At 44.9% G+C, this 25,292-nt stretch overlaps 1 protein-coding gene across 4 annotated transcripts in view; it reads left to right on the plus strand.

The window, feature by feature from the left end:
- The window catches only part of SLC35B1 (solute carrier family 35 member B1), a 271,776-nt gene that overhangs the window by 176,360 nt on the left and 70,124 nt on the right, over positions 1 to 25,292 (plus strand). For all 4 annotated transcript variants that reach the window (XM_086923983.1, XM_086923984.1, XM_086923985.1 and 1 more), the window contains exons 3-6: positions 7,945 to 8,048; positions 14,251 to 14,381; positions 16,554 to 16,584; positions 24,876 to 25,033. In XM_086923983.1, coding sequence (XP_086780109.1) covers positions 7,945 to 8,048; positions 14,251 to 14,381; positions 16,554 to 16,584; positions 24,876 to 25,033 — 424 coding nt within the window. The remainder of the gene's footprint in view (positions 1 to 7,944; positions 8,049 to 14,250; positions 14,382 to 16,553; positions 16,585 to 24,875; positions 25,034 to 25,292) is intronic.

The raw sequence follows: 25,292 nt of genomic DNA on the forward strand, positions 1-25,292 counted from the left end.
CCTAATGCAGACATTCTTGCTACTTTTAATTTTAATTTTTGTTTTATGTGTTGAACCCTAATGCAATGTGATTATGTTTTTATATGTTGCTTATATGTAAAATTGTTACTTATATCATGCTGCTATCTCAAGTTTTTAATAAATATGAATTTTAAGAATAATATGTTTATGTAATAATTTTGGGACAAACTAGGGTACATGTCATTGAGGTAAAAAAGTTTTTGGTGTCAAATCTCGTTAAGCACCCCGTGCTTCAATTTAGGAACCACAGAAAGGAACCAACTCCCCTTTTGTTGCTATATTTCCCAGTCCTTTCTGGGTTTGTTTGGGAAAGCTCTCTTTCTTTTTTAACTAAAAGTTGGTGCACCCTTGTTTAGTTTAGTTTTCATTGAGTGCAACAACTGAAATATATTCTCTAAAAGAAAAAGGAGAATTCTCGCAAGATTGAGTCAGATGGTGACAGAGATTGGGGTAGGTGCTTGCCAAGCAGCGTCTGCAAGTTCTGCCAGTGACACGTTGACCACAATATGTAAATGTAGAATAGAAATAGCTACGGTACGCAGCACGTTTTTGTAAAAGTACAGATGAAGCTTTAGTAATGCCTGCCATTCTGATTAGAATTGCGTTTGCTAGAATACATACTTTCTAAAAACTTTTTAATATCCGGCAAATGAACTGCAGAAATAATTAATTTTTCACATCTTTATAGTAGACCTGATGCTGTTTCGTTTGCCATATTTAATAGTGTTAACAGTGACTGTATTTTCATACTGCTTATAGCAATTGAATATTATGCTTTTCCTTATGTATACGCTCTTTGAGGAGTCGTGTGTTATGAAGGGAATAAAAATATGGTAAGTCCCTAATACATTTCATGACTTTACGGGGACATTCAACCAGCCGCTGAGCCGCCTTTTCCATTGTATGGTCATGGAGCTGCTTGGTGACTTGAAATGCCCTGATTTGTATTGCTAGGAGTACTTAATCCATAACAAACACTCGCTTTCTTGTACCCCTGTTTATAACACTGGCACACTTGACTAGCTCTACCGTATTTGTACAGTTTATCTAGCAAACTAAGTAGCCTTTTTGGCTTCCGTCTTAAATATAGGACACAGCTGTCCTTGTGTTTTTTTTTTGTTGTTGTTTTTTTTTTTTAGTTTTGCAATATGAAACAATCCACCTCCACATTGAACCCGTATGTGACCTATTAATGTTCCAAGAAACACAAATCCCAATCCCTTGCATATAGGCGACCTGCTATAGGATAGTACTTTTTCACTTGCAATTCTCATCATGTCCCACCTTCTCAGAACACAGATGTCTTAACTGCATTAATTTTGTATTTCACACCAGCCTAAAGAGCCTGGAGATGCCCTACATAGGTGACACCCATGCACTATGGTTTTTTAATACACCCATGCCTACCACAGGTGCACCCTTCATGATAGAGAAATCTTTTCCCTAACAAAAGCTGGTAAACAAAATATTCTGATGTCCTGCCTCAAGTCACAGGACCACATACAGTGAGTTGTGCTTGGCCTTGTCGTACTCCAGCAATATTCTCTGATCACTCATTTTAATCATCCACAGAGACTACCCAAATACCACCAGACCAACAGTCTATTTCATCATAACTTGTATCGCAGGTATCCTAATCTGGTGGTGATAAGTTCTTTTCAGGTACCATTCTGCAGATTAGAATTTTCCTTTCTTTAAGCCCAAGCAGAATACACATCGCACCTACCCAAACAGCCAGTTTGTGTGTATCTCTATGAAATAAAACAATGCACATCACACCTGTGCTTTATCTTGACTGCACCCTCTGGTGGCTAGCAAAAGAGCATCAGTGTCCATATTAAAATATTATGTGGCATGCAAATGCAAATATGTTCTTACGCATATTGCAACTGTGTTATCAGAGGGTGGTACTCCATCCAGGTGTGTTTCCAGGGCCAAACTGAGCAGGAGGTGGCCATGAGTGTCGCTTCTTGGGGAAGGTTTGGTAATAGGGAGCAGCAGGTTCACAAGTAGAAATTACAACACAACAAGGGCAGTTGTGATGTTTGGTAGAAAATTCTTAGCAGTGTGGGTAGAGTTGCTGACCAATCTCCCAGAGCAGTTGCGCTTGGTTTGTGGCCTGAACTCTGCCTGATATTCCACTTACTTTGGGATGAGCAGTCCAATTATTAGAAAAACGTGAAAACTCGTAAAATATGGCTCTTTGGTAAATTGCCAGCCAATTTGTACCTTTGATCCCCTTGCATGTCTGCAATAATAGAAGCTAGCATTCTGTAAGTGATTTAAAGGAATAAAATCAACAACACACACGAGATCTCCGCTGCCCCTGAATTGATGCACAATGTATCACTTGACTTTTTCATTTTTGGCGACCATTTATTTCAGTATTGACTTTATTATATATTCTTTTTATAAAGATGCAGGACCTGCCTGCTTTGGGCCTCAGAGCGATGGTCCTGGGTGGTTGTGGGAGGAGGAGATTTCGATGGTGGCAGAGGAGCCAGACTACTTCTACACAGGATCCTAGCTATAAATAATGTAGCATAATTTTACGTTACGCCCCTGTTCGTATTATATTATAGAAATTCTGTCCCTTCTCCTGCATCTTGCCTGTTCCCCCGTCCCTTTCTTACCTTAAGGTTTTGGTGGAGGAGTGACATGTAACCATTTTGCTCAGAGGTGCTCAGAACAAAAAGACTGAGGCCTCTGGCTCTAAGCCTGATACTTAAAGCTTTCTGTCTGAAAAACGTTGTCCATTGGGCTGCTGTTCTACGGACTAAAAGTACTTTCAAAGTTTTATAGTTTTAAAGACCCCAAAAGTATAAGATTACTTTCGATCACCAAGCCCACGATTCTGCATTCCTGGGTTTTCATGTAACTGTCAATTGCGTTTTAAATGTTGTAGTCTTGTTTAAGTTCGCTTGACTGTATTGAACGAATGCACCTGAAAACAATGATTTGTAAAAGAAAATCCCAGAACTGTAGTATTGATATTTTTAGGTCGAGCGTAGCGATAGCGATGGACCTTTTGTTGGCGTGTTCGGGGGAATGTGATACAGCGTACAGGCACGAGCGTCTCCGATTTGCCCTCGAGGGCGCGCACGGCGCCGTGCAGATGCCATGCCTCAGATTCACAGCCTCACTCACGCATGCGCACACCAGACACACACTGTATATATATATATATATATATATATATATATATATATATATATATATATATATATGCACACACACACATGCACGCAGCCACCCCCACTCACCTGGCTCGTGACTCCCCGTATCTCCGCCGCATCGCCTGGACAGCATAATTGAAACGGCACCCAACAGCCATGCGCCGAAACCGAGTGGAAGCGGACGCTGCGTCCCCAGCGCACTCCTTGCCTGTAGCAGCCGCCTCTGCTGACCCGGAAACGCTCCAGCCGACTCTCCGCCTCCGGTACCCGAAAGTATTACTTTCTGCTCCTTGTTGCTTTAGTTCGCTAAGGGAGACAAACCATGTGCACACCCGCCGCCGGACAGGCGATGCGCACGCGCATGGCGTCTCCCACCGCGCGCTGGATTTATTACGGCTCGGCGGCTCGCTCCCTCTTGCGGTTGTTTAAACTTTTAGAAAAGCTTGTTGTGACTGTTAAGTCCTGAGGGGCAGAATTGGGCACCTTTACTTTTCATTGTCGCGAAAAGTTCCTGGAAGACAAGAAGTGTAGGAGAGCACGCGCTCTGTGGCTGTGGACTCGGCAGGATGCTGCACCTCGTTGTCTCTTGGCCCCCGAATGAGTGCACTTGTGTAACCGCACTTGCCTTCAGTGTGCTCAGTTCGTTCAAGGAACGTGAAGCGCCTGCGACCGCTGCAGCCATCACAGCATGTTAAATACTGTGTAAAACATGTTGCGATCACGGACTACAAATAAAGAACAAGCGCCAGTCTCCGTTATTTTGCTTTTATTAGACAGCTGTGCGGCAGGCCAAAGCCTCTTATTAATGACCGAAAAACCGTGAATCACTGTTTTTTTCTTATCTTGGAGCCTTTAGCGCTCCCTTTGCCTCAGTTCTTTCCATCGTCCAACTGTGCACTGCTGAAGTCCAGGCGGGGCGCTCACTCGCACCCTGCACTTGCTATGGGGGAAACTCAGCAACTTTCCCAGATAGGGGTGGGTGGCTTGTGCTCGCTGCCGGTCATACGTTCCGTACAGCTGACTTGACCTCTCGGCGCTCAAGTAGGAGCTGCACTTGTGCTCTCAGGCTGTTGACTTGTATCCCTCACGGCCAAGTGGCCCTGTTCTGTGGCAGTTTTCTACATTGTTGAACAATTACCTCATTCTGCTCTATGCATGAGTGTTCGTCTAGTTAACTTGGGACAGGAACACTGCGGTACTACGGGTTTCTTCGCTTGTGTCATTCCGCTAGTTGAGGTGCGAGTGCTCGCCCCATGCTTAGTTTTAATGCAACCTGCAGTGTGCGCTGCTGTGTGGACCACTTTCTAAGTGGTCGTGTGCGGGGATAACTCTGTGGTCAGCTGACTGCCTCGCATGAGGGCAGTTTGGTGAATAAACCAGCGTGGTTATTTTGGAGCGGTTCCTGGTTGACTCCTTTTAACGTGGTGGTTTGGCCGGGTGGGTGGAAGCGGTAATTACTGTGTGCATTTAGCAGTGTTTGTGTTGCTCGCTGCAGCGCTGTTTGTGCGGGGCCCGGTAAGAACACCCCGCAATGCAGTGCTCGTGCACCTGCCTCTGAGGAGCCGCGGGTCGCTCACTGCTGAGCCGTGGAAGTCTGGGGGGTGGATTTACATTATCCGAGCCTCGACGGCCCTACAGCGTTTTACCCACAACAAAGTACCTTTCGGCTCTAGAAGCGATAATATTTTCTTGGCAGGCAGGCAGCCCAGATGGGATCCATCAGCTTTTAAGAATTGTTTAGGATTAAGGAGCAGGATGTGACTGGAATGTAAGGGAACTGCCAGTCCATCTACGGCTGTCGTGAAGCACATGGCTTTCTCAGTGCAGTTGGTATGCATCCCCACGCTTCCCCCCCCCCCCCCCCCCCCCAACACACACACTATTTGTGACAAACACCAGAGTCTATTATTTGGACCTTTCCTTAAGGGAAAGTTTGCACTCCCTACCCCAAGTCCTGCAAAACGTAGTGTAGTTCTCCGTTCTCCAGGCTCAGAATTCTAACCCGGCGTAAGCACACATTCTCCAAGACACCCTAGAAAGAAGGTTAAAAGAGCGAGTACGCACTCCTCGCAGTCAAGTATGGGAAGGATCATATTAAACACTTGACATAAAAGGCACGTGTATAACTTCTTTGCTAGCTCGGCCTTAATGTACTTTTGTTTTTCACAAATGAGGATACACAGTGATGAGCACCCTATTTTTTATTTTATTTGTTCGTCATTTCCTAACGGAATGCATCTTAGTTTCAAACCATTTGAATTATTTTATTGTGAATTAAGACAATCCCAATACTTATTATGCTACCAGTTCATTAACCACAACATCGCAGATGAAGCTTCTCTAACAGATAAATTAAAAACATGGCCTGTCACTCGTCGCTAAAGACAGTCTCAAAGAAAGCTATATAATCATCCTTCACACATGCCGAATAATTGTGAAGCAAGTGTTTGTATTTATATGTATATAGCATAAAGCCACATTGCAACCAAATCTTTCACTAATATTTGATAGTGTTGTATTGCATGTACATCAGATCATATGACGTTAACTGACCAGAACAATCTAAAACAAGCATTTGCAATGCAATAGGTCTTGCATTTTAGAAACTTTGAACTATTGGTACAATGCCTTTTATTATTGCAGGTTTTTTTAAACACATAAAAGGCATTGTCATTTACAATGTCAATAGCTCAGAATCTTGCAAATGTGAGATCTATTGCATTGCAAATGCTTGTTTGTAACGTGCTGTCATTTGGTAACCTTAGCAAAGTATTATTTTCCTTGTCTTCTAGCTCAGAAACGAGTGCATGTGCAACCTACTGGGCAAGTTTGTGTCTGTGGGTGGAACCAGAAGATCCGAGATCTTATTCTGGTTTCCCCAGTTGTTTGGGTCTGGGCACGTTAATTCATCTTACTCCTCCTAAACTGGTAGTACTTATACATGTGATAATCCTCTGTGTTTATCTCTCTACAAAGGTGTATACTTAGGTCAAGTTGTTTTTATAGAAAATGCATCTTGATTCAGCCTATACTACTGCTATAGTTTTTGCGCTCTTGCATCTCTTGCCATTTTTTTTAACAACATTTAGGCCACGATTACCACTTGAACAAAGTTGAATTCCCGTGTGGATTTCCACTCCGCTCAATCAGGAGTGGTTTGATGGGCCTGCACGTGGACTTCCTTGGTGAGGGAACACTGTACCTGATTTTCCACAGCGATTTTTATCAGCCACAAAGGGCTGCAGTGCAAACTGGCCTGGTTCCGTCTGCCCCTCTGTTAAAGCATGGGTATCATATTTTGCTTTGCCTTCCAAGATTTTGCCCCCCCTTTCCCTCTTTAGTCCTGTCCTCCACTCCTTCTTGCACCGCCCCCTCGCAGACCTACAGCTGCTCAGAACAGATGTTAAATGTCAGAAGTGAACCCTGCGGCGTTAGGAATTCCTTGTGGAATTCTGCCCGGTAAATTGGAGTCTTAACAGTTGTTCCCCATTCTGTGAGATTACCTCCTCCTAGGAGGCATATGTTAGGACATTTTGATTCTGCCACTTTGAATAATCCGTGCACTATTCACCTCACCTAGGTTAAGAGTCAAAGCATTTAATAAAAGCTTGGGATCAGGGAGTGTGTGCTTTTCTGACATTCAATTTAGGGGAGGTGTGTTGGTGCATTAGCTGTGCTCTGTGCACATCTTTAAAGCCTATAAGCTTTTATTTTGAAAATATCATTAATTTCAATCTTGGAGTTACAGACACGGAGTAAGAACACTCAAGAAGGCCATGTGCTTCAACCACTGGAGTCAGTGAATGGTTGTGTGACTGTTGATTTGGCACGTTGAGGAACCGGAGGCTTGTAATCTTGATTTCATACGATGTAACGTATTGCTAAAAAAGTAAAGCATGGGCTCTGTTAATTAAATATAAAATCCAATTGCTTATCTTTTAAATATTTTCTTTAGAAATATCACCCAATTTGTATTCAGTGTCAGTGGAATTTCTACCTATACGCACTTTTTGAAGTGGTCATGCCATAGGAATCACAGCTGATAGACAAAACAGTTCTTCTAACCTCCTCTCCTTGCATAGGGTGGTATATAACATAGTGACATGCGGTGTTTATGTGCCAGATCTGTCAGTGAACCACGGTCCTGGCAGGCAGCACCCCTTCCTGTTCTAGTGCTTAAAACTCCGCACATAGTTCTGCTAGTGTTGATTGTCCAACCTGTGGTTACCTTTTATTCTAGGACTGTGCCATCTTGCTGCCTATGTTCTCTCCCATTTTGAGGTCTCTTCTACAGACAGCTTTACTTGTGTTGGTGAAGACTGAGTAGTCAAACCCCTTGAACTCAGAATCCCGGTTCTTACTATTGAAGTTTTATCTAGTCCCTACCATTTTTGACCAGCATTGTTTGTTGAAGTTGCATTTCACTTAAACATTAGTGGTTAGTTATTCCTCCCTCACATCCTGCTTGATCTCTCTGCAGCTATTAAAACTGCCGCTACCAGGCTACGCGTAGCCCACCTAGATCAAGAATGGGCTTTGCATTCTGGAAAGGTTAGCATCTTGTCTTCCTCCTCCCTCTCTAAGCATATTTACGTCACTTCACTATAACTGTGCAGTTCTTCCATTGTGTCAATATCATCCCTGTGTAATCCGATTCTTCCCCTCACTCTACCCATCGCTCCAGGTGGCACTGAAAAAGGGGCCAGAGTACTTTGGGTTTAATGCAAGCTAATGTTTTGTTTTTCAGAACCCGGGGCAAATATGGCGAAGGGGAGAAGCAGGAGAAATTCACCTATGCATTGTCTTTGGTCTTCATCCAGTGCGTGATCAATGCTTTCTTTGCCAGACTGTGTAAGTGTTATGCAGAGAGTGGATGCCGTACTGCCACTTCCCAAATGATGTTTTGCTGTGTGTAGAGATTGTGCCACTTTAACTCATTTGGCTACTATGAGAGTCTAGGGTGACCCAGTAGTAAGCTTTGCCATGAATCGAAGGGTACAGTGCCTGTTGATGAATATTACCAGGGGTGTGGAATTTAATAAAATATCTACTTGTCCATGGGGCAAGTTGTTACATAAATCTACATGTCCTGTAACAAAATCCACTTGTCCCTTGTGTGACATGTAATGCGAAGGCTAATTATTGCAGCAATCTCATTATATAAGAACTCTGATATAGCCTCTCTGATTGTGCCAAGGTTTATACCATAGTAGGGTTGAATACTGAAATACCCTTATGTTGCCACGTTTCTGCAGATCTACATACTGGGGCTGAAGTTAGTGGTAAGCAATAGTTCCAGGGTTCTTGTGAATTCATAAAAGCCATATATATCTGCACTTAATGCAAGGACATATACCATGGTTCATTTTTGAGACTTTCTTTTGTAATTGGGCCCCTAATTAGGTATAGCGTTAACCGAGACCTTTTGTGTTAATTAAAATTATTTTTCTCTGTCGATCGGCTGGCTTGACTGTGATTGACAGCATTCTGCTCTTTCACAAGGAGCATATCCGCACACAAAGTAGTTTTATTCAGTGCCAGGAACTACTGTGGCAGTGTGCTTTTTGAGACCAAAAAATAATTTTGCTTTTGCCAGTGTTTGTTATAACGGTGAGGGCCTGGCAGCTCCCACACCAATAAGATTTTGCAAAAAATATGCCAAAACATGTCACACATTGACAAAACCAAAAGGCTGACCACCAATTTCCGACCGACTGGTTTTGCCAATGCTTGTATTTGTTTCTCATAATCTTATTAAAACTGGTTACACTGATTTTCCATTATGAATATTTTTGAAAAATACTAGCATACATAAGCACATTTTACAAAATGGTACTGCAAAGAAATGGTATTTAAAATGTTACACTAGTTTAGCAAATTCTTTTTCCTACTTGCATTTTTTTGTGAAGATTTATTTTGAAAGCAAAGAATCCCCAATCTTGCTTTCAAGCTTCTGGAAATATTTGCATCTAATCAGAAAACATTCTGGGAACATTATACAAAGGCTCGTTTAGCTAAACTTTGAAAATGTCTGTACACATTGTTATACTGGAACAACTGTCAGTAGTGCAGTCCGAGCTTACAACATTTACTTAGAGCGAGAGCGCGTACCCTAATAATACAGGCTTTGCAAAAAGACTGTCAAAAGCAAATGGAACTTACCTACAAGGAGGCACCAGACCTCGCCATTACAATTCCAGACTTCCAAGTACTTAAATGGAATAATTTCAACACCTGTGCTCCTTACAATCTCATTGAAAGCCACTTACTGTGAAGATGCCAAAGTCCAAGATTTCTTCAGTGGAGCTGTCCGCCAATTCCCGAACATTGTCTGTGTGTCCCTCATCCAAATGCCTTTCTTCACTTACTGAAGACTGGGCTGATCCTACTCCCCTCTCCTCCTGAAGAAGTGAAGTATTAATCCCACTGACCCTGCAAACTGTCTGATCCTTCACTTAACATTGTTTGAAGGATCATCGAAAAAGGCTATTGTGAGCCATCTCCAGGAGTTCATGATTTGTCTGAGCTCAAGCTACAGTGGATGCCAACACAATAGGTGTGCCAACCATTCAATTGATTGAACCTTCACTTCAGTGACAACAGCTACCCTTCTCTTCTCTTTCTTCAGATCCTCTCTGCAGCTTTTAATACCATCGACATTCAAGTGCTGCTGAACCCTAATTCCTTATGGGTTTTAAAGACACTGTCTTGCAACGATTAGCATCTCGCGTGAAAAATAAATTTAATCCAGCTCATCAAGAGGAGTCTTTCCAGGTCTGAGTCCATCTCTGTATTGTCTAAAGATCTCAAAGGCTCTGTCCTGCCACTAGTAATCTTAAACCTCCAGATGGACTCTGTACAGCTCTCAATTTATTATTGGTTAATTTTTCGTGGAACTACATTAATTACTTAAAACACTCCAAGCTACCAATTCCACCATCATCCTTGAGTACTTCAACCTAAACGTTAAAACATTCACTTGTAGAAAACTGCCTATCTTCTCTCAAATGACTCCTTAAAATCCCACTTTGGAAACTCATGTTTTATAGGAATCACCTTGATCTCCTACACATTTCCAACACAATAACTCCTTCTTCTCTCACAATTAGCCTATCGACTTTTGACCACACTTTGTTACATATTCTGGACTCTGCTTTCTGCACTTCCTCTCATTGCTATTACCTCTTAATCTAAAAGGAAATCCCTTAAATCGCTCCTACATTCTTAAACTCGCTTCATATCAATCCTATATCTCTACTACAAGTCATGTCATATAAATGTTTCGATTGATTACCTTGCAGCATGCATTTGATTCAGACTATACACTGTGTATGTTCTCTCCCATCATTCCATGCACACAACCATGGATCTCAGTCTATTCAATATTTGAAGCTAAATTGCATACTCTCTACTACAGATGGCTCAAAACTAACACTTCAGAAAATCTTCAGTCATACAAACAAGCCCATGCTAAACTCTTCTTGAGATTTGACAATGTCAAATCAATATACATTCAAAACCTAGTAACCTCACTCTGTAACCCAGAATGGCTTGTGGAGACATTCATCAATATACTATAGTCACCAAGCACCAAGATTACACTCCTGTTCTTAACAGATTACAACTTTGCATCCCTCATCAGGAAAATTACTTCCTTCAGAAAAATGTTTGCTGTGCTACTCACTAAGCCACCACCTTATTCCTACCTGCCAGTAATCCTACAACCATACTCTGCCCAACTATTGCTACAGATTGCTTCTTCCTCTAAAGAGATTATCACAGTAATAAAATTTGCAAATCCCTCCTGCTCTCCCTCTTACCCTTTTAGCCCATAAATTATCAAACATTTCCTTCTCCTCTCCAAGGTCTCCCACAGATAACTGCTGCATATCCTCCATGTTTTAAATCAGCAGTGGTCCTCCGTTTGCTTAACATAAAAAATAAATATCTTTTCTTACCTAGTCTTCGGGTGCCTTTTGTGCTGTCAGCTGCTTAATCATCTCCAGTCAAGATTTTGTGCTCTGCTCTTGAACGGAAACTGTCCTCACAGATCTTAAACTTCTTGTGTCTACATGGAGCCCATCGGGATTCCACTTGCTGATAATATCATCAAAATTGAACAGTATGATGAGAAAATTCAACTCTGCTTGAGAGCTTTCTCCCCTCCAGGCATGCAATGCTTCAGACACTGCCTACACCCGACCCAGAACTGAATGTTCAGCACCTTCCTTAAGCTCAGCCTCACAAAGACAGAATTCCTGTTATTTACCAAGATAAAAGCAACAATAGTTAGCTGAAACCGTGATAGTTTCAAGGTATGACCATATTGCTCCGATCCTGATGGCACTCCATTGGCTCTCTTTGCTGGTCTGCACTGTCTTCAAAACAAGTCATTTACAAAGGCATCACAAGAGGCATTCTACCTATCTGGCTATAAAAGGCCACTGTAAGAACCTGGGTTGTTTCCCGCCCCCCTACCCACACACCACACTCACTTTTTGCCTAGTATTTGATGCGTCTTTGACAAAAATTTACTGGGTTACTGCTAACTAGTTCCCAGTACCAGTGTTCTTTACCACAACGGTCGAATTGTTCCCTCAATTGGCAATGCTTTTAGCACCATCTAGAAGTCCCTAGTATATGGTACCCAGGGGCTGAGGTACATAAGGGGGTCCCCCAAGGGCTGCAGCACAAATTGTTCCACCCTAAGGGACCCCTCACCAGACTTAGGCAGGGCTGCTATCGCAGGCTTCGTGTTTTGGTGAAGCCAAACAGGAAAACATGACCTGACACATCCCTGTGTGCCAGGTCCACTGACGCAGCATATAGTACTTGTAAGTCACCCCTACTGCAGGCCTTACAGCCCTACGATAGAGTGCTTAGTATTACATGTGAGGGCATACCTGCATGAGCAGATATGCCCCTGTGCTGGTTAGTTCCATTACCGTCAGTAAAAGTATTAGAAGAAGGTGGCTGTCAATCACTACCAATAGACCTGACTCACACATTTATGAAAGACAAAGATCCAGTAGCAAACTTCGTCATTTATTCAGCAGAGGATATAGCAAACACAATAAACAAAGGTAAAAGTGATGGGGCTCCAGGCCTGAATGGCATTCCACAAGCTATCTATAAACATACCTCTGAATACTGGAGCTTACATTTAGAGAAACTTTACGCTTATGTAGAGTCAAACAATCAAGTACCCGACAGCTGGCAAGGATCGATCATAACCCCCATATACAAAAGAGGAGATAGAACAAATCCAACCAACTACAGGCTAATTGCCCTACAGGATGTTGAAGCAAAATATTTAGCTTCATTACTTCGGGATTGGAACTATCTCGAACATCCTATCAATTACTATGGTAGCAGAAAAATGTAAGCGTGAGAAACAGTATTTGCACCTGTGTTTCATAGATTTAAAAGCTGCTTTTGAGAGCGTGGACCGGAATCTGCTGTGGGCAAAGTTGAAAGCATGGGAAATACCAGACAGAATATTGACGGGTTTGTTATTATTCTATACAGATACCTGGACTCAAGTAAAACTTGGGAAGGTGCTAGAATGTTAAGTGTATACAACTATTGGCCTAAAACAGGGGTTCGTATTGGCCCCGCATCTATTTAACCTGTTTATATCAGATCTCTCTGGAAAACTTAACAATACCAGCTCACATTCTCCCAAATTGGGTAAGCTACAACTCTCTCACTTTGCTTATGCAGATGACAGATTTTCTGTCTACAAATAAGTTGGCACTTAATTCATCTAAAACAAAAACAATGATTTTTACCACTCGACTAGTCTCACAACACAGTATCTGGCTAGAAGGCAAACAACTGGAAAAAGTATGCAGCTTATAAGTACTTGGCATACTTCATAGATAAGTTATCCCTGCGTGATCAGAAAAACTATGACACAGAGCGGGGGCCTTAATATTTGCATTTAGCTCATTGGCAAGTACAATCATAGAAATGAAAAGATAAAGGATGAAAATGTGATTCAATGAACAGAGAGAGGAAAGTGGCATAGAGTGATGAGAAAGAGAAAGTGAGGAGCGAAAATAAATTAAAGAGGGGAAGAAAGTGGAAAAAGTGAAGGGTCTGAGGAATGCTGTAAGGAAAGAAATGACAAATTCAGAAAGGAAGGATGAAAGAAAAGAGAGGGCGAATTGATGGAAATGTGAATGATAGATAGATTGAAGGATGACAGGATGGATGCAAGGGTAAAAGTTGCCAGGAAAATGAAATGATTGGAAGATAAATGAATTTCACAATGAACGAGCCATGCTTAATGGATGGATGCATAGGTGGATGGTAGAAGGGTATAAGAATGCATGCAGGACATGTTGGAAGGGAGGATGAAAAGATTGCTGCATGGACTGATGGAAGGGTGGAAGGTTTGATTGATAAATTGGTGGAGACATGAAAAGATGTATGTATTTAAGGGTGATAGGACAATATGGGAAGAGAATGGAAGATGGGACGGATAAAAGGTTGGACTTTTCTAGTTTGGTGTCATTTGATGTATGTGTCAAAGCGTGAGGTATGGTTGAAAGCATGGGGTATTTTGAATTATCTGCCTACTTCTAAGAGTCCCTGGTAATGTCTGTTGCTACGGAGATGTGATGTGTCCCACGCTCTTTGATGTTGTCTGTTAATTTCCTTGATAAGGAAATTAGATGCTCCTCTAGTTGAATAGAGCTTGGTAACACACATCACAACATGTACTCTGCATACTGTCCCAGATCTAGTTGCGCTCTTGATTTGTTGAACGACCGTCTTGGATGAATTGTGTCCTCCAATATCAGAAATGTCTCCCACAATCTACCCTGTGCTGAACGATGTACTCATAGAATTGGGGTTGTCGGGAACTATTCCCATTCTAAGGAATAATGGCCTCGAATGTTGAGCATGAATCCTACAGTTCTCCTGGGTATTTAATGGTGATCATCAGTATTGGGATAACCCCTGTGCTGAGGGAATGTTGGACTCCTATGCCAGAAATATCCTCCATAATGCCACTGGTAACACTCACTTTATCGCTTCTCTGCAGTGATCCAATTTTTTGAGAAGGGCCGAGTGGATCGTACCCAGAACTGGCTGTATGCTATCTGCTCACTCACGTATCTGGGAGCCATGGTCTCCAGCAACTCTGCACTCCAGTTTGTTAACTACCCGACACAGGTAACAATATAGAGGATCTGCTTGTTATCCAGTTTCTGGGATTTTGTGCTCTGTGGTGGTGTTAAAGCAGAGAATCAGAAGTGTAAATGGGTGTGGCGAGATGAAAGCTGAAACTCTTGAATAGAGTATGGGAAAATAATGGGACAATATTAAATGGCACTCTAGGATTCTTCTGCTTTGGAAATTGAAAGTGGATGATTTACAGGTTTATTTTGGTAATGCAAGTGCTGTCTCAGTTCTGTGTAGGCTGAGTGTAATATTCTTTTATATCTTCTTTCTTTTAGCATGTTATGTCTTTATTTAAAACGGTTGTCTCTCTTTTTTTTTTTTTTTTCCTTTCCAAAACAAAATCAGAGTTTTGTTTAGTAGTGGATGATGTCACTCCCTCTACTGTGATCTTTTTAGATCTGTCCACTGCATTTAAACCTTTCAACCATGGCATCTTTTCTTTTTGGATGCTGGAGTGGGTGGTAAACAGATGGCCCAGTGTTGGAATGGTTTTGCTTTTTTGTGACCGTAAAAAATCGAAGCAGTTTTCCTGCTTTCTTTTAACTTGTTGTCTCGGAGTGCAGAGTATCACATAAGTGTTTTCTTTCACTCGGCCTCCCTCAAAGGAAGCCCCTTTCTAATTCACTCCCTCTTTATATCCTGAAGTAGCCGAAACTTTAATGTGTTGTCATCTAATTGTAACCGTATTCTGGCAATTCAGATTACCTCCATTTTCAAAGGTACCTGATGACATGCTATCCAAGTGCATCCATATTGCTGCTAACCTGCTGTTCGGTGCCACTACATGTTATCAGGTCATTCATTTGACCCTCTCCCATCTACACAGGCTGCCTCTAGGGACTACTGTTCAAGTGCAGATCAAGCCCGCTGATCAGTTCATGGGATTACCCTATCTTTCTAGAAGAAGTGTTTGGTCCTAAGTGAGCTCTTCGTTATCTGTGAAAGCTTGCCCTCAGGGTACTTCGATATTCCCAGGCGATAGCATGCAGGAGAGCCTTCAGCCTTCTTATTCCTGCGCTATTGAACATGCTTCCCATCTCTTTATGATCTTTGTAGACTTGTATTACTCTGCTGTTTTGCTGTCCTTGTTTTGCAACACCAGTAAAACGATTCATTGAAGAGCAGCTCACAAATCAGTTGTATCTATTTATTTAGTTTATAATTACACCGAACAATATGTTGAGCCTCTTTTACACAGCAATTATCATGTTATATGTCAAATACAATAAACAATATTTTAAAATGTAAACCACTTATAACAAACACTGTGCCAGTATTATACAACAAATCTAATACATACGAAACTGTAGTAATATGTTGTTGTATAATCAACATTGGTCTAAGCTACTTTTTCCTTTACTTTTGAGTGGGCAGGATGAATGACTTATGTCCAGTACTTGTTTTGTACTGTTATCCTCTTGTTATTCTCTAATGTCCAGTACTCGTCACAAGCAAATATTACGTTGTTTAGGATTAATAATGAGAAAGCCTGTTCCAGATATTAACTGCTACCTTCAATCAACCAATTTTTGAAAATATGTAAAAACAGCGATGCTCTGGAGTCACGTTAACCTTTAAGGAAAACTGCATTTTGCCTAGTACAGCAGGCTGTGGAAAAAAGAATCCATCACTTAAATTGCGATTTAAATCATGGTCACTTTTTAATCAGGTCTTAAATTGAGTATTTTTGACTGTATATCAAATTCTGAGATCATGATCTAGGCATTGCAATCCTTGCAGCATTTGATAAATGAATACATATCAACACTATCTTTCCTCATTTCAACAATATTGAGGATCATCCTGAAAGGATAAGCTCCCATCTTCAAATCCAGATCTGTAACCTTAATTCAAATACTTGTTCTTGGGGCCAGGTTATTCTACTGAATCTGGAAAAGGGCTAAGATAAGCGGAATTTTGATTCTCAATAAAAACAGATGCCCTTTATTTAAATGACCGTTATGGCCACCCTGCTGTCTGAGGGTTATTTGCAGGATCCTCTTATGTTATGTCAGTTGGAAATTGAGTGTGATTGATAAATGTAAGCTGTTCGTTTGTGATGTTGGGTAAAGTATACAGCCAGTGCCTCTTTTTTCCTTGATTGTGCTGAAGGCACAGAGCTGCTGAGACTGTGCTCTTTTAAATTATTATTTTGTTTTGCAGGTTCTGGGGAAGTCCTGTAAACCAATTCCAGGTAGGAAGTTTTTCCATTTGTTCACAAGAGGGTAAAATACTGATGCGCAGTATCAATCAATCAGGAACATTTATAGAGCGCGCTACTCAACCGCGGGGGTCTCAAGGTGCTGGGAAGGGGGGTGCCGCTACTGCTCGAAAAGCCAGATCTTGAGGTGCTTCCTGAAGGAGAGATGGTCCTGGGTCAGTCGTAGGTGGGTGGGGAGGGTGTTCCACGTCTTGGCCGCCAGGTAGGTGAAAGATCTTCCTCCGGTGGTGGTTCTGCGGATCCGTGGGACGGTGGCGAGGCTGGCGGAGCGGAGCTGGTGGGAAGGTGTGTAGAACGTGAGGCGGTTGTTGAGGTATTCGGGGCTCATGTCGTGGAGAGCCTTGTATGCGTGGGTGAGGAGTCTGAACGTGATCCTCTTGCTGACGGGAAGCCAGTGCAGTTCTCTCAGGTGGGCAGAGATGTGGCTGTGTCGTGCGATGTCCAGGACGAGTCGTGCAGATGCGTTCTGTATGCGCTGGAGTCTTTTCTGTGGTTTGGCAGTGGTCCCAGCGTATAGGGCGTTCCCGTAGTCCAGTCGGCTGGTGACGAGGGCCTGGGTGACCGTCTTCCTGGTTTCGGTGGGGATCCAACAGAAGATCTTACGGAGCATGCGGAGGGTGTTAAAGCAGGAAGATGTAACTGCGTTGACTTGCCTGGTCATCGTGAGGGAGGAGTCAAGGATGAATCCCAGGTTGCGTGCATGGTCCGTGGGCGGTGCCCAGTGCAGGGGGCCACCAGGAGTCGTCCCAGGCGGAGGTGGATGGGCCGAAGATGAGGACTTCCGTCTTGTCTGAGTTCAGTTTCAGACGGATGAGCTTCATCCATTCCGCGACGTCTTTCATTCCTTCCTGGAAGCTGGCTTTGGCGGTGGTGGGGTCGTTGGTGAGGGAGAGGATCAGTTGGGTGTCGTCGGCGTAGGAGATGATGTTGAGGTTGTGCTTGCGTGCGATGGCTGTGAGGGGGCTCATGTAGATATTGAAGAGGGTGGGGCTGAGCGAGGAGCCTTTGGGTACGCCGCAGATGATCTTGGTGGCCGCTGCGCGGAAGGGCGGGAGACGGACTCTTTGGGTTCTGTCAGAGGAAGGAGGTGATCCATTACAGGGCCTTTCCATGGATCCCGGCGTGGTGGAGGTGGGTTGTCAGGGTGCGGTGGCAGACCGTGTCGAAAGCAGCCGATAGGTCGAGGAGGATGAGGGCGGCAGTTCCCCGTTGTCAAGCAGGGTCCTGATGTCGTCCGTGGCTGCGATGAGGGCGGTCTCGGTGCTGTAGTTCGCTCGGAATCCGGACTGTGATGGGTCGAGGGAGCCGTTCTGTCGGAGAGGAAGGCGGTCAGCTGAATGTTGACGGTTTTCTCGATCACTTTTGCGGGGTATGCGGTGGGTTTCTTCAGGAGGGTGCTGATCTCCGCATGCTTCCAGCTCTCCGGGAAGGTGGCAAAGAAGTTGTTAATGATGTCCCGGAGTTGAGGTGCGATGATGGAATCAGCTTTGTTGAAGATGTGGTGTGGGCAGGGGTCGGCTGGAGAGCCTGAGTGGATGGTGTTCATCATGAGGGTGGTGTCTTCCGTGCTGACGGGTTCCAGGTGCAGAGGGTGGGGGGCGCTGGCTCAGTGGTTAGGTACGTGGTCTGAGCGCCGAAGCTGCCGTGTATATCTGCGATCTTGCGGTGGAAGAACGTGGCGAGTGAGTCGCAGAGGTCTTGCGATGTCGTTGTTGCTGGCGTTGGGGTTGGAGAGCTCTTTGACGATGGTGAAGAGTTCCTTGCTGTTGTGGGTGTTTTTGTCCAGTCGTTCTCTGAAAGATGACCTTTTGGTGGAGTGGATCAGCTGGTGGTGTTTGCGGATGGCGTTCTTGAGGGCTGTCATGTTTTCCGTTGACTGGTCGTGGCGCCAGGCTTTCTCGAGGGCACGGCAGGATTTCTCGGAGTCTTTGAGGTCGTTGGTGAACCATGAGACTTTCTTGCTGTCGGGGTTGTTTGGAGGGTTCTTCAGTGGTGCAAGGGCATCTGCGCAGTCGGTGATCCACTGTGTGAGGTTGCGGGCTGCTTCGTTGGGGTCCGTAGTGTTGGTGGGTGCGTTTTGGCTCAGGGAGGTGGTGAGCTGGTTGGTGTTGATCTTGCTCCAGCATCTTCGGGGGGCTTGTTGCGTGCGGTGGTGGGTCGTGGTTTTCCTGAAGTTGAAATGGACGCAGCTGTGATCGGTCCAGTGAAGTTCGGTGGCGTGGCTGAAGGAGATGTGGTTGCTGGAGGAGAAGGCGGTGTCAAGCGTGTGGCCGGCGTAGTGGGTGGGGGTGTTGACCAGTTACTTGAGTCCGAGGTTGTCTAGCAGGGAGGTGATGTTGTCCTTGTTGTTCTCCAGGTGGAAGTTGAGGTCCCCTAGGAGGATGTAGTCTGAGGAGGCGAGAGTGAGCGGGCTGATTAAGTCTGCGATGGCTTCGCTGAAATGTGTGCGTGGTCCCGGGGGTCTGTAGATGAGGGTACCTCTGAGGGTGGTCTTGGGGACGGTGTGTATCTGGAAGTGAAGGTGCTCGGCAGCGTTGAGGGTGTTGGTCGTGATGCGGATGGTGTTTCTGTAGGCAATGGCGATGCCACCTCTGGCTTGGTTGACGCGGTCCCTCCGGGTGATCTTGTAGCCGTCCGGGATGGCTATGGCAATGTCGGGGGCTGAGGAGGCGATCATCCAGGTTTCCCTGAGGAAGGCGACGTCCGGTGCTGTTGTGTCAAGGAGGTCCCAGAGTTCGACGGCGTGTTTGTGGACGGAGCAGGTGTTGAGCAGGATGCACTCGAGGTGGTTGGTCTTGGCGCCTGTTCTGGCGGGCGCGGTGCAGGTCCGAGGGCAGGTGAATTTGCAGGCATGGCAGGTGAAGGCTCCGTGGGTGCGTTTCGGGGTGGCTTGGTAACAGCTGGCTGTCGGTCGGTGTTGAGAGCGAGGAGGGTGGCGTCATCGTATTTCCGTCGGGTGGGCTGTCTCTGGCGAGGGCCAGGGGTCCTGGCACTGGGTGCGGTCCAGGCGTGGACGGGAGCAGACTGGCTTGCCTTAGGTGCGCCAGCGGCGTGCCTGCTGCGCGGCCTCCATTTAAGTGGGTAGTGGGCGGGAGGAGCAGCTGGGAGGCGATGGCGGGGTAGCGAATGGGACAGCGGGGGGCGGGGCCGCAGGGACGCAGCGGCGGGAAGGTGGAACGGAGGACAAAGGGGGAGGGGGACACGAGGGCACAGGCAGCAAAAACGAAGGGGACACCAGGGAGCAGGAGCACAAAAGAAAAACGGGGGGATAGGGGTCACAAGGGCACAGGCAGCAAAAACGAAGGGGACACCAGGGAGCAGGGGCACAGAAGAAAAACAGGGGAGAGGGGTCACAAGGGCACAGGCAGCAAAAACGAAGGGGACACTAGGGAGCAGGGGCACAGAAGAAAAACGGGGGAGAGGGGTCACAAGGGCACAGGCAGCAGAGTGAGGGAGGCGACGGGCACAGAGGACTTACTCTGCAGCAGCGAGGGCACTGTCAGTAGGACCGTGTGGCAGCTGGGGTGGCGACCTACCTGCTGGCAGGGTCAGAGGTCGCTCCCTTCAGTGCTGTGCGGCCTCCATTTAAGTGTGTAGTGGGAAGGAGGTGCAGCTGGGAGGCAGGAGCGGGGTGGCGCATGGGACAGCGGGGGGCGGGGCCGCAAGGACGAAGCAGCGGGAAGGTGGAACTGAGGACAACGGGGAAGGGAGGCACGAGGGCACAGGCAGCAAAAAATGAGGGGGCACCAGAGAGCAGGGGCACAGAAGAAAAACGGGGGGTGAGGGGTCACAAGGGCACAGGCAGCAAAAACGTAGGGGACACCAGGGAGCAGGGGCACAGAAGAAAAACGGGGGGGAGAGGGGTCACAAGGGCACAGGCAGCAAAAACGAAGGGGACACCAGGGAGCAAGGGCACGGAAGCAAAACGGGGGAGAGGGGTCACAAGGGAGCAGGCAGAAGAGCGAAGGAGACGAGGGGCGCAGAGGACTTTCTCTACAGCGGCAGCAGCGAGGGCACTGTCAGGAGGACTGTGTGGCAGCTGGGGGGGCGGGGGCGACCTACCTGCTGGCAGGATCAGAGGTAGTAGAGGTAGAGAAAGTAGCCTTTCTCTTTGTATCCTTTGTGTAGGTTGTGCCTTTTACTGTACATGCACATACAAACTCTTTTCACACATTAAATGAAGCATGAACACACGCTCATTCCATCACTGCCCTTTCTCTTCACCACCAGGCAAGGGAGCTCATAGCATCTTTATGGTTGCTAAGCGCTACATAAATCGGAGTACAAAACAATCTAACAACCATTATTGAAACGACTTATTTTAGAAACAAAAACTGGCTCTGGTGGGCAGTCAGTGTGAGTAGAACACAGTCAGTTGGCCTCTCATGGTGCAGCATGCTTAAGTAAACTTGGTTGTCAATTTTACTCTGTCCTTGAGATTTAGATAAATTAGGTTCAGCAGGCAACCAGCTTACCAGACCTATTCAAACCAAGCTCAAGAATACATGCTGCTCTCTTCCAACCAGATTCAACAAAGCAGCTTTTCTATGGAAATGCTAGCATTTACAAACACACCCTAGTTGCTTTACTCCCAAGCATTGACAGAACTGAGCATTTTCCACCAACACACAACGCTACAGACCTGCATTGCTATCAATGATCGATTTCTTTGCACATGTTTTAGGGTGACCCCCAGAAAAGAGAAACGATGATAGTATATGCTGGTGTACACACAAACACATAATAATACTCCGTTACCTTATTACATGGATGTAGTGCGCGGACTTGTTGCATGGCCAAGCTCGAGGAGAATGTTCAGCAGTGACGTGAATGCACTACAGGATAGGACATCAGACCTCTTAGGTGTTTTGGAAGTAAGTGAAACCATGATGCCTGGTTTCCAGCAAGTTTCTCACATACTGGGGAAGCGCCGGCTCTTTTCAAACATCCGTTCATGGCACATTTGCTAAAGCCCCGAGTTCCAACTGTTTCTAGAGGACAGACAGCAGGGGTTTCATGTAAATGAATTTATGATTCTAAAGTCATAAGGCAGTAGCATTTTCACTGCAGCACCAGACCCTCATCCAAAATTATAAGCAATCTTGAGTTTCACTTCCAGAGATTGCAATAGAAAGAGAAAAAAAGGATTAATAAAGGGCTGAAGAGTCCTTAAGTATGAACAAATACATTTTTTTAAGTAGACTCCATTCAGTCATTCCCAGACTCTTTACACAGAAAAACAAAATGTAGGTGCAGTGAAGTGCGTCTGTATTTTAAGACTGCAATGTAATTCGAATATATTGGATTACCAGCTTTATATTTCGGACTTCAAATCATGAGGCACATGGTCGAGACTGATTTGCATATAGCTAGGTTTGAACTGGGGTGGCGTAGTGAGCTAAAGAATGATGATGGATGCAACCCAGATCTGTGACTCTGGGTGAGTGCCTGAAAAGTGTCCGTGGTCAGTCCATCATCTCCTTGTGTTTGCTTTGTTTGCGCTAAGTTGGCAGGGTATGCCCAAACTTGGGTCCCTTGCTCACTTTGCCACTGGATTCAAGCTAGCCTGGCTGATGAGGGGGGTTACCCTGGAACCGGTCCCAGGATGCTTGTTTCCGGTCCAGGGAAGACCTGGTTTGGCAGTTCGGGCTGGACTACTCCCATGAGAAACAGGGTCACGACTGATTTACATATAGATGGGTCTGACCTGAGCTGGCAAAGTGAGCTAAAGAACATTGATGGATTCAACCCATATCCGTGACTGGGAGTGAGTGTCTGAAACGTTTCAGCGCTCCGTCCATCGTCTCCTTGTGTTTGCTTTAAACAAAGAAAAAACCACTAAGTAGCCTCTGTTCAGTCATTCCAAGACTCTTTACACAGAAAAACAAATGTAGGTGCATTCGCAGCAGTACAGCTGGTCAGTGCTTTAAGACTGCATTGTAATTCGATCATATTCGATTACCAGCTTTAGAATTCAGACTTCAAATCATAAGATCTTCTACACTCTTCTGTAGATTTGGCGGGGCCATAAACCATCTTGATCAGTGGTGTAAATGATGATGTAATTTAAGCAGTCAACTATGTAGTTTGTTTACATCAAGATATTTAGGACCTTGTAGGGGCATGCTCGTTCAGCTTGCACCTCTACATTGCTCACTGGCTAACAAGAGCACTGCGTGTTTCTCTTCTAGCAGGTTCACAATGACATTCTGGCGTTTCAGGCATACTATTAATATTGAGATGACTTTATAGTTCTAATATAGCAATATGAATTTTCAGGGGCGTTATGAAACATGTGACCTATGGCTATACGTATGACTGTTTTAAGTGCTATACTTTACAAGTTTTTTGACTCTGTTTGGTTCCGGATATTGCCTAATTGAGCGCCAAGAAGTGAAGCTATCGACTTTCCTGTGGCACTTCGTTGATTCTGTTGCAAGCAAAGGAGAATTCGGTCCCTTGCCTTTTTTCTTGCATTACAAAAGTGTCTCTGCATATTTTTGAAGGACCGTTTGAGTCCTTAAGTTGATGGGATTGATGGTATTAGGTAAGCTAATAGGTAACCTGGTTGCATGTCACAAGCTTGGCATAAGATGAGAATTGGTGGGAGATTTTTTTTTTTTATTACTAATAAATATGGCCTCTCTGTAAAGTTTGCCACAGCCATTGGAAAATCACCCCTCCCCTCAGTGGTTGTAAAGACTATGCAGGGCACCTTAAATGTGCATTCAGACTTATCAGTCCCAGGGCTCGACAAATCCACTCACCCGCTCCCATTTGCGAGGTAGAATTAATGAGGATGAGCTATTTTTAGGTCCTACTTGCCAGAAAGGGCGAGTAGGAATACAAACTAACTTTTGTTCTCTGTCTTTAAAAACAGAGCAAATGTGACAAGATAACAAGATTTAAAGGCGTTTTTATTGCTCACAAAGCGAATGAGCAATAACGATGCCTTTAAATCTTGTCATCTTGTCACATTTGCTCTGCTTTCAAAGACTGAGTTCAAGTCGGTTGCAGTTAGGTCAAGGAGATTTTTCAAGGTACTAGACCTGCAGGACTAGTACAATTTTCTGGATTTTTCGAGCCCTGAGTTCACTTGATGAAGTCTTCTTTGCACCTCCATGTCTAAGATATTACATTGTGTTACTCCCTTAAGGCTGCTGGGATGCCTTGGCTACTGGTTGATCTTGGATTTTGGTGGTGTCCTTCAGTTGTGCCTATGCTACTTTTCCCAACATCAGAGTAACTCCTTTTCTCACAGGGCAGGTCAATTCCTCCTCTCTAAACAAGAAAAGTCATGTTACAATTGAATATTGGCAATTTCATATAAAGTTCTATATAAGTATCATGTCTGGGCCTTTGCGAATCCTAAAACGTGAGCATATGGCTGGTATTTGTCTCTGGGAAAGGTGGCAATCCTAGTTGCACATAAAGGCAGGCAAGAGACCTCATTTATGCAGGAGTGGTTCCCCCGTAATGGCAGAGGAGCGTCACCCCTCTGCAAGGTGCCAGCAGATGATAAATAAAATGATAATAATAACACACTGTTATTATCACTTCATTTTTCGCTGTCCCAAGTCACGCGATAAGTATAGGGCAGGGCCAGGCAAGACCGGGAGATAGCGGAGGAGTAGTGTGCACTTCTAAATGCGCATGTCTGTTTGGCTGGCCGTCTTAAGCCGGCCAGACACACATGCACACTTATGTTTCTCCAACCAAGCTCTGTTAGCAGTGAGGCAGCAGGCAATGTCCACAAGAGTGGAGTGGTAGATATGTTAAAAAAAAATTGTTGCCCACCCCACCTCCCCGTTTCTCCCCTTTCCCCCCACCCTACCACTTTATGTAGGCGGTGGCTGCCACTGCATTTATAGTGAACTGGATGGACCTTTAGCGTAGGGAGTTAGTAGGCTGCTCACAGTTTAATGTGTTCCTCAACTAGACTTGTGCTGCCAGCTGTTATCTGTTTGGGATAAAAGAGTGTTAGCCACCCTCACCTACTCTGGGATTCACTTTGGGCGATCTTGTCATTTTACAAACAGTCCAGCCAAAAATGTGGACCCCCTTAAGTCTATTGACAGATTGTCAATTCCACCGAAGGAGAGGCATTGGGTGAGTCAGGCGAAAAGTTTACAGGGCAGGGGGGCTGTTCAGATGCGTTTTGTCTAGAAAAAAATCACAAGTGTTCTTGCAACAATACTCTGTACTGTTCTTTCCACTCAGCAATCATCGTCCTCTGTTTTTTTTTTAATTTTTTTTTTACATAGTGATGCTGCTGGGGGTTACTCTTTTGAAGAAGCGGTACCCGTTGGCTAAGTATTTGTGCGTGCTTTTGATAGTCTCTGGTGTGGCACTCTTCATGTATAGACCAAAAAACGGGAACACTGAGGACAACCATGTCTTTGGCTACGGGGAGCTCCTCCTGGTGAGTATCACAGTCCACTGTTATCCTCTTCCCGTGATACATTTTTAACTCCGACACACAGTGTGTTGTTAACTCCCTATTATGCCTAGGTGAATCATTGACACTGTGTGCTCTTAGTCATTCCCACTGTGTGTATGCAACGCCTGATAGTGTCCTAGTAAGACCGTGCCAGTGCCACAATTTGCTAGTTACAACTTACTGCAGTGGGCTTTGTCACTTCTGCTCCTTTAGACTTTGTTGATTGGAAATTGTGTCTATC

This window comes from Lissotriton vulgaris, chromosome 5 (assembly GCF_964263255.1).
Source record: "Lissotriton vulgaris chromosome 5, aLisVul1.2, whole genome shotgun sequence".
NCBI lineage: Eukaryota > Metazoa > Chordata > Amphibia > Caudata > Salamandridae > Lissotriton > Lissotriton vulgaris.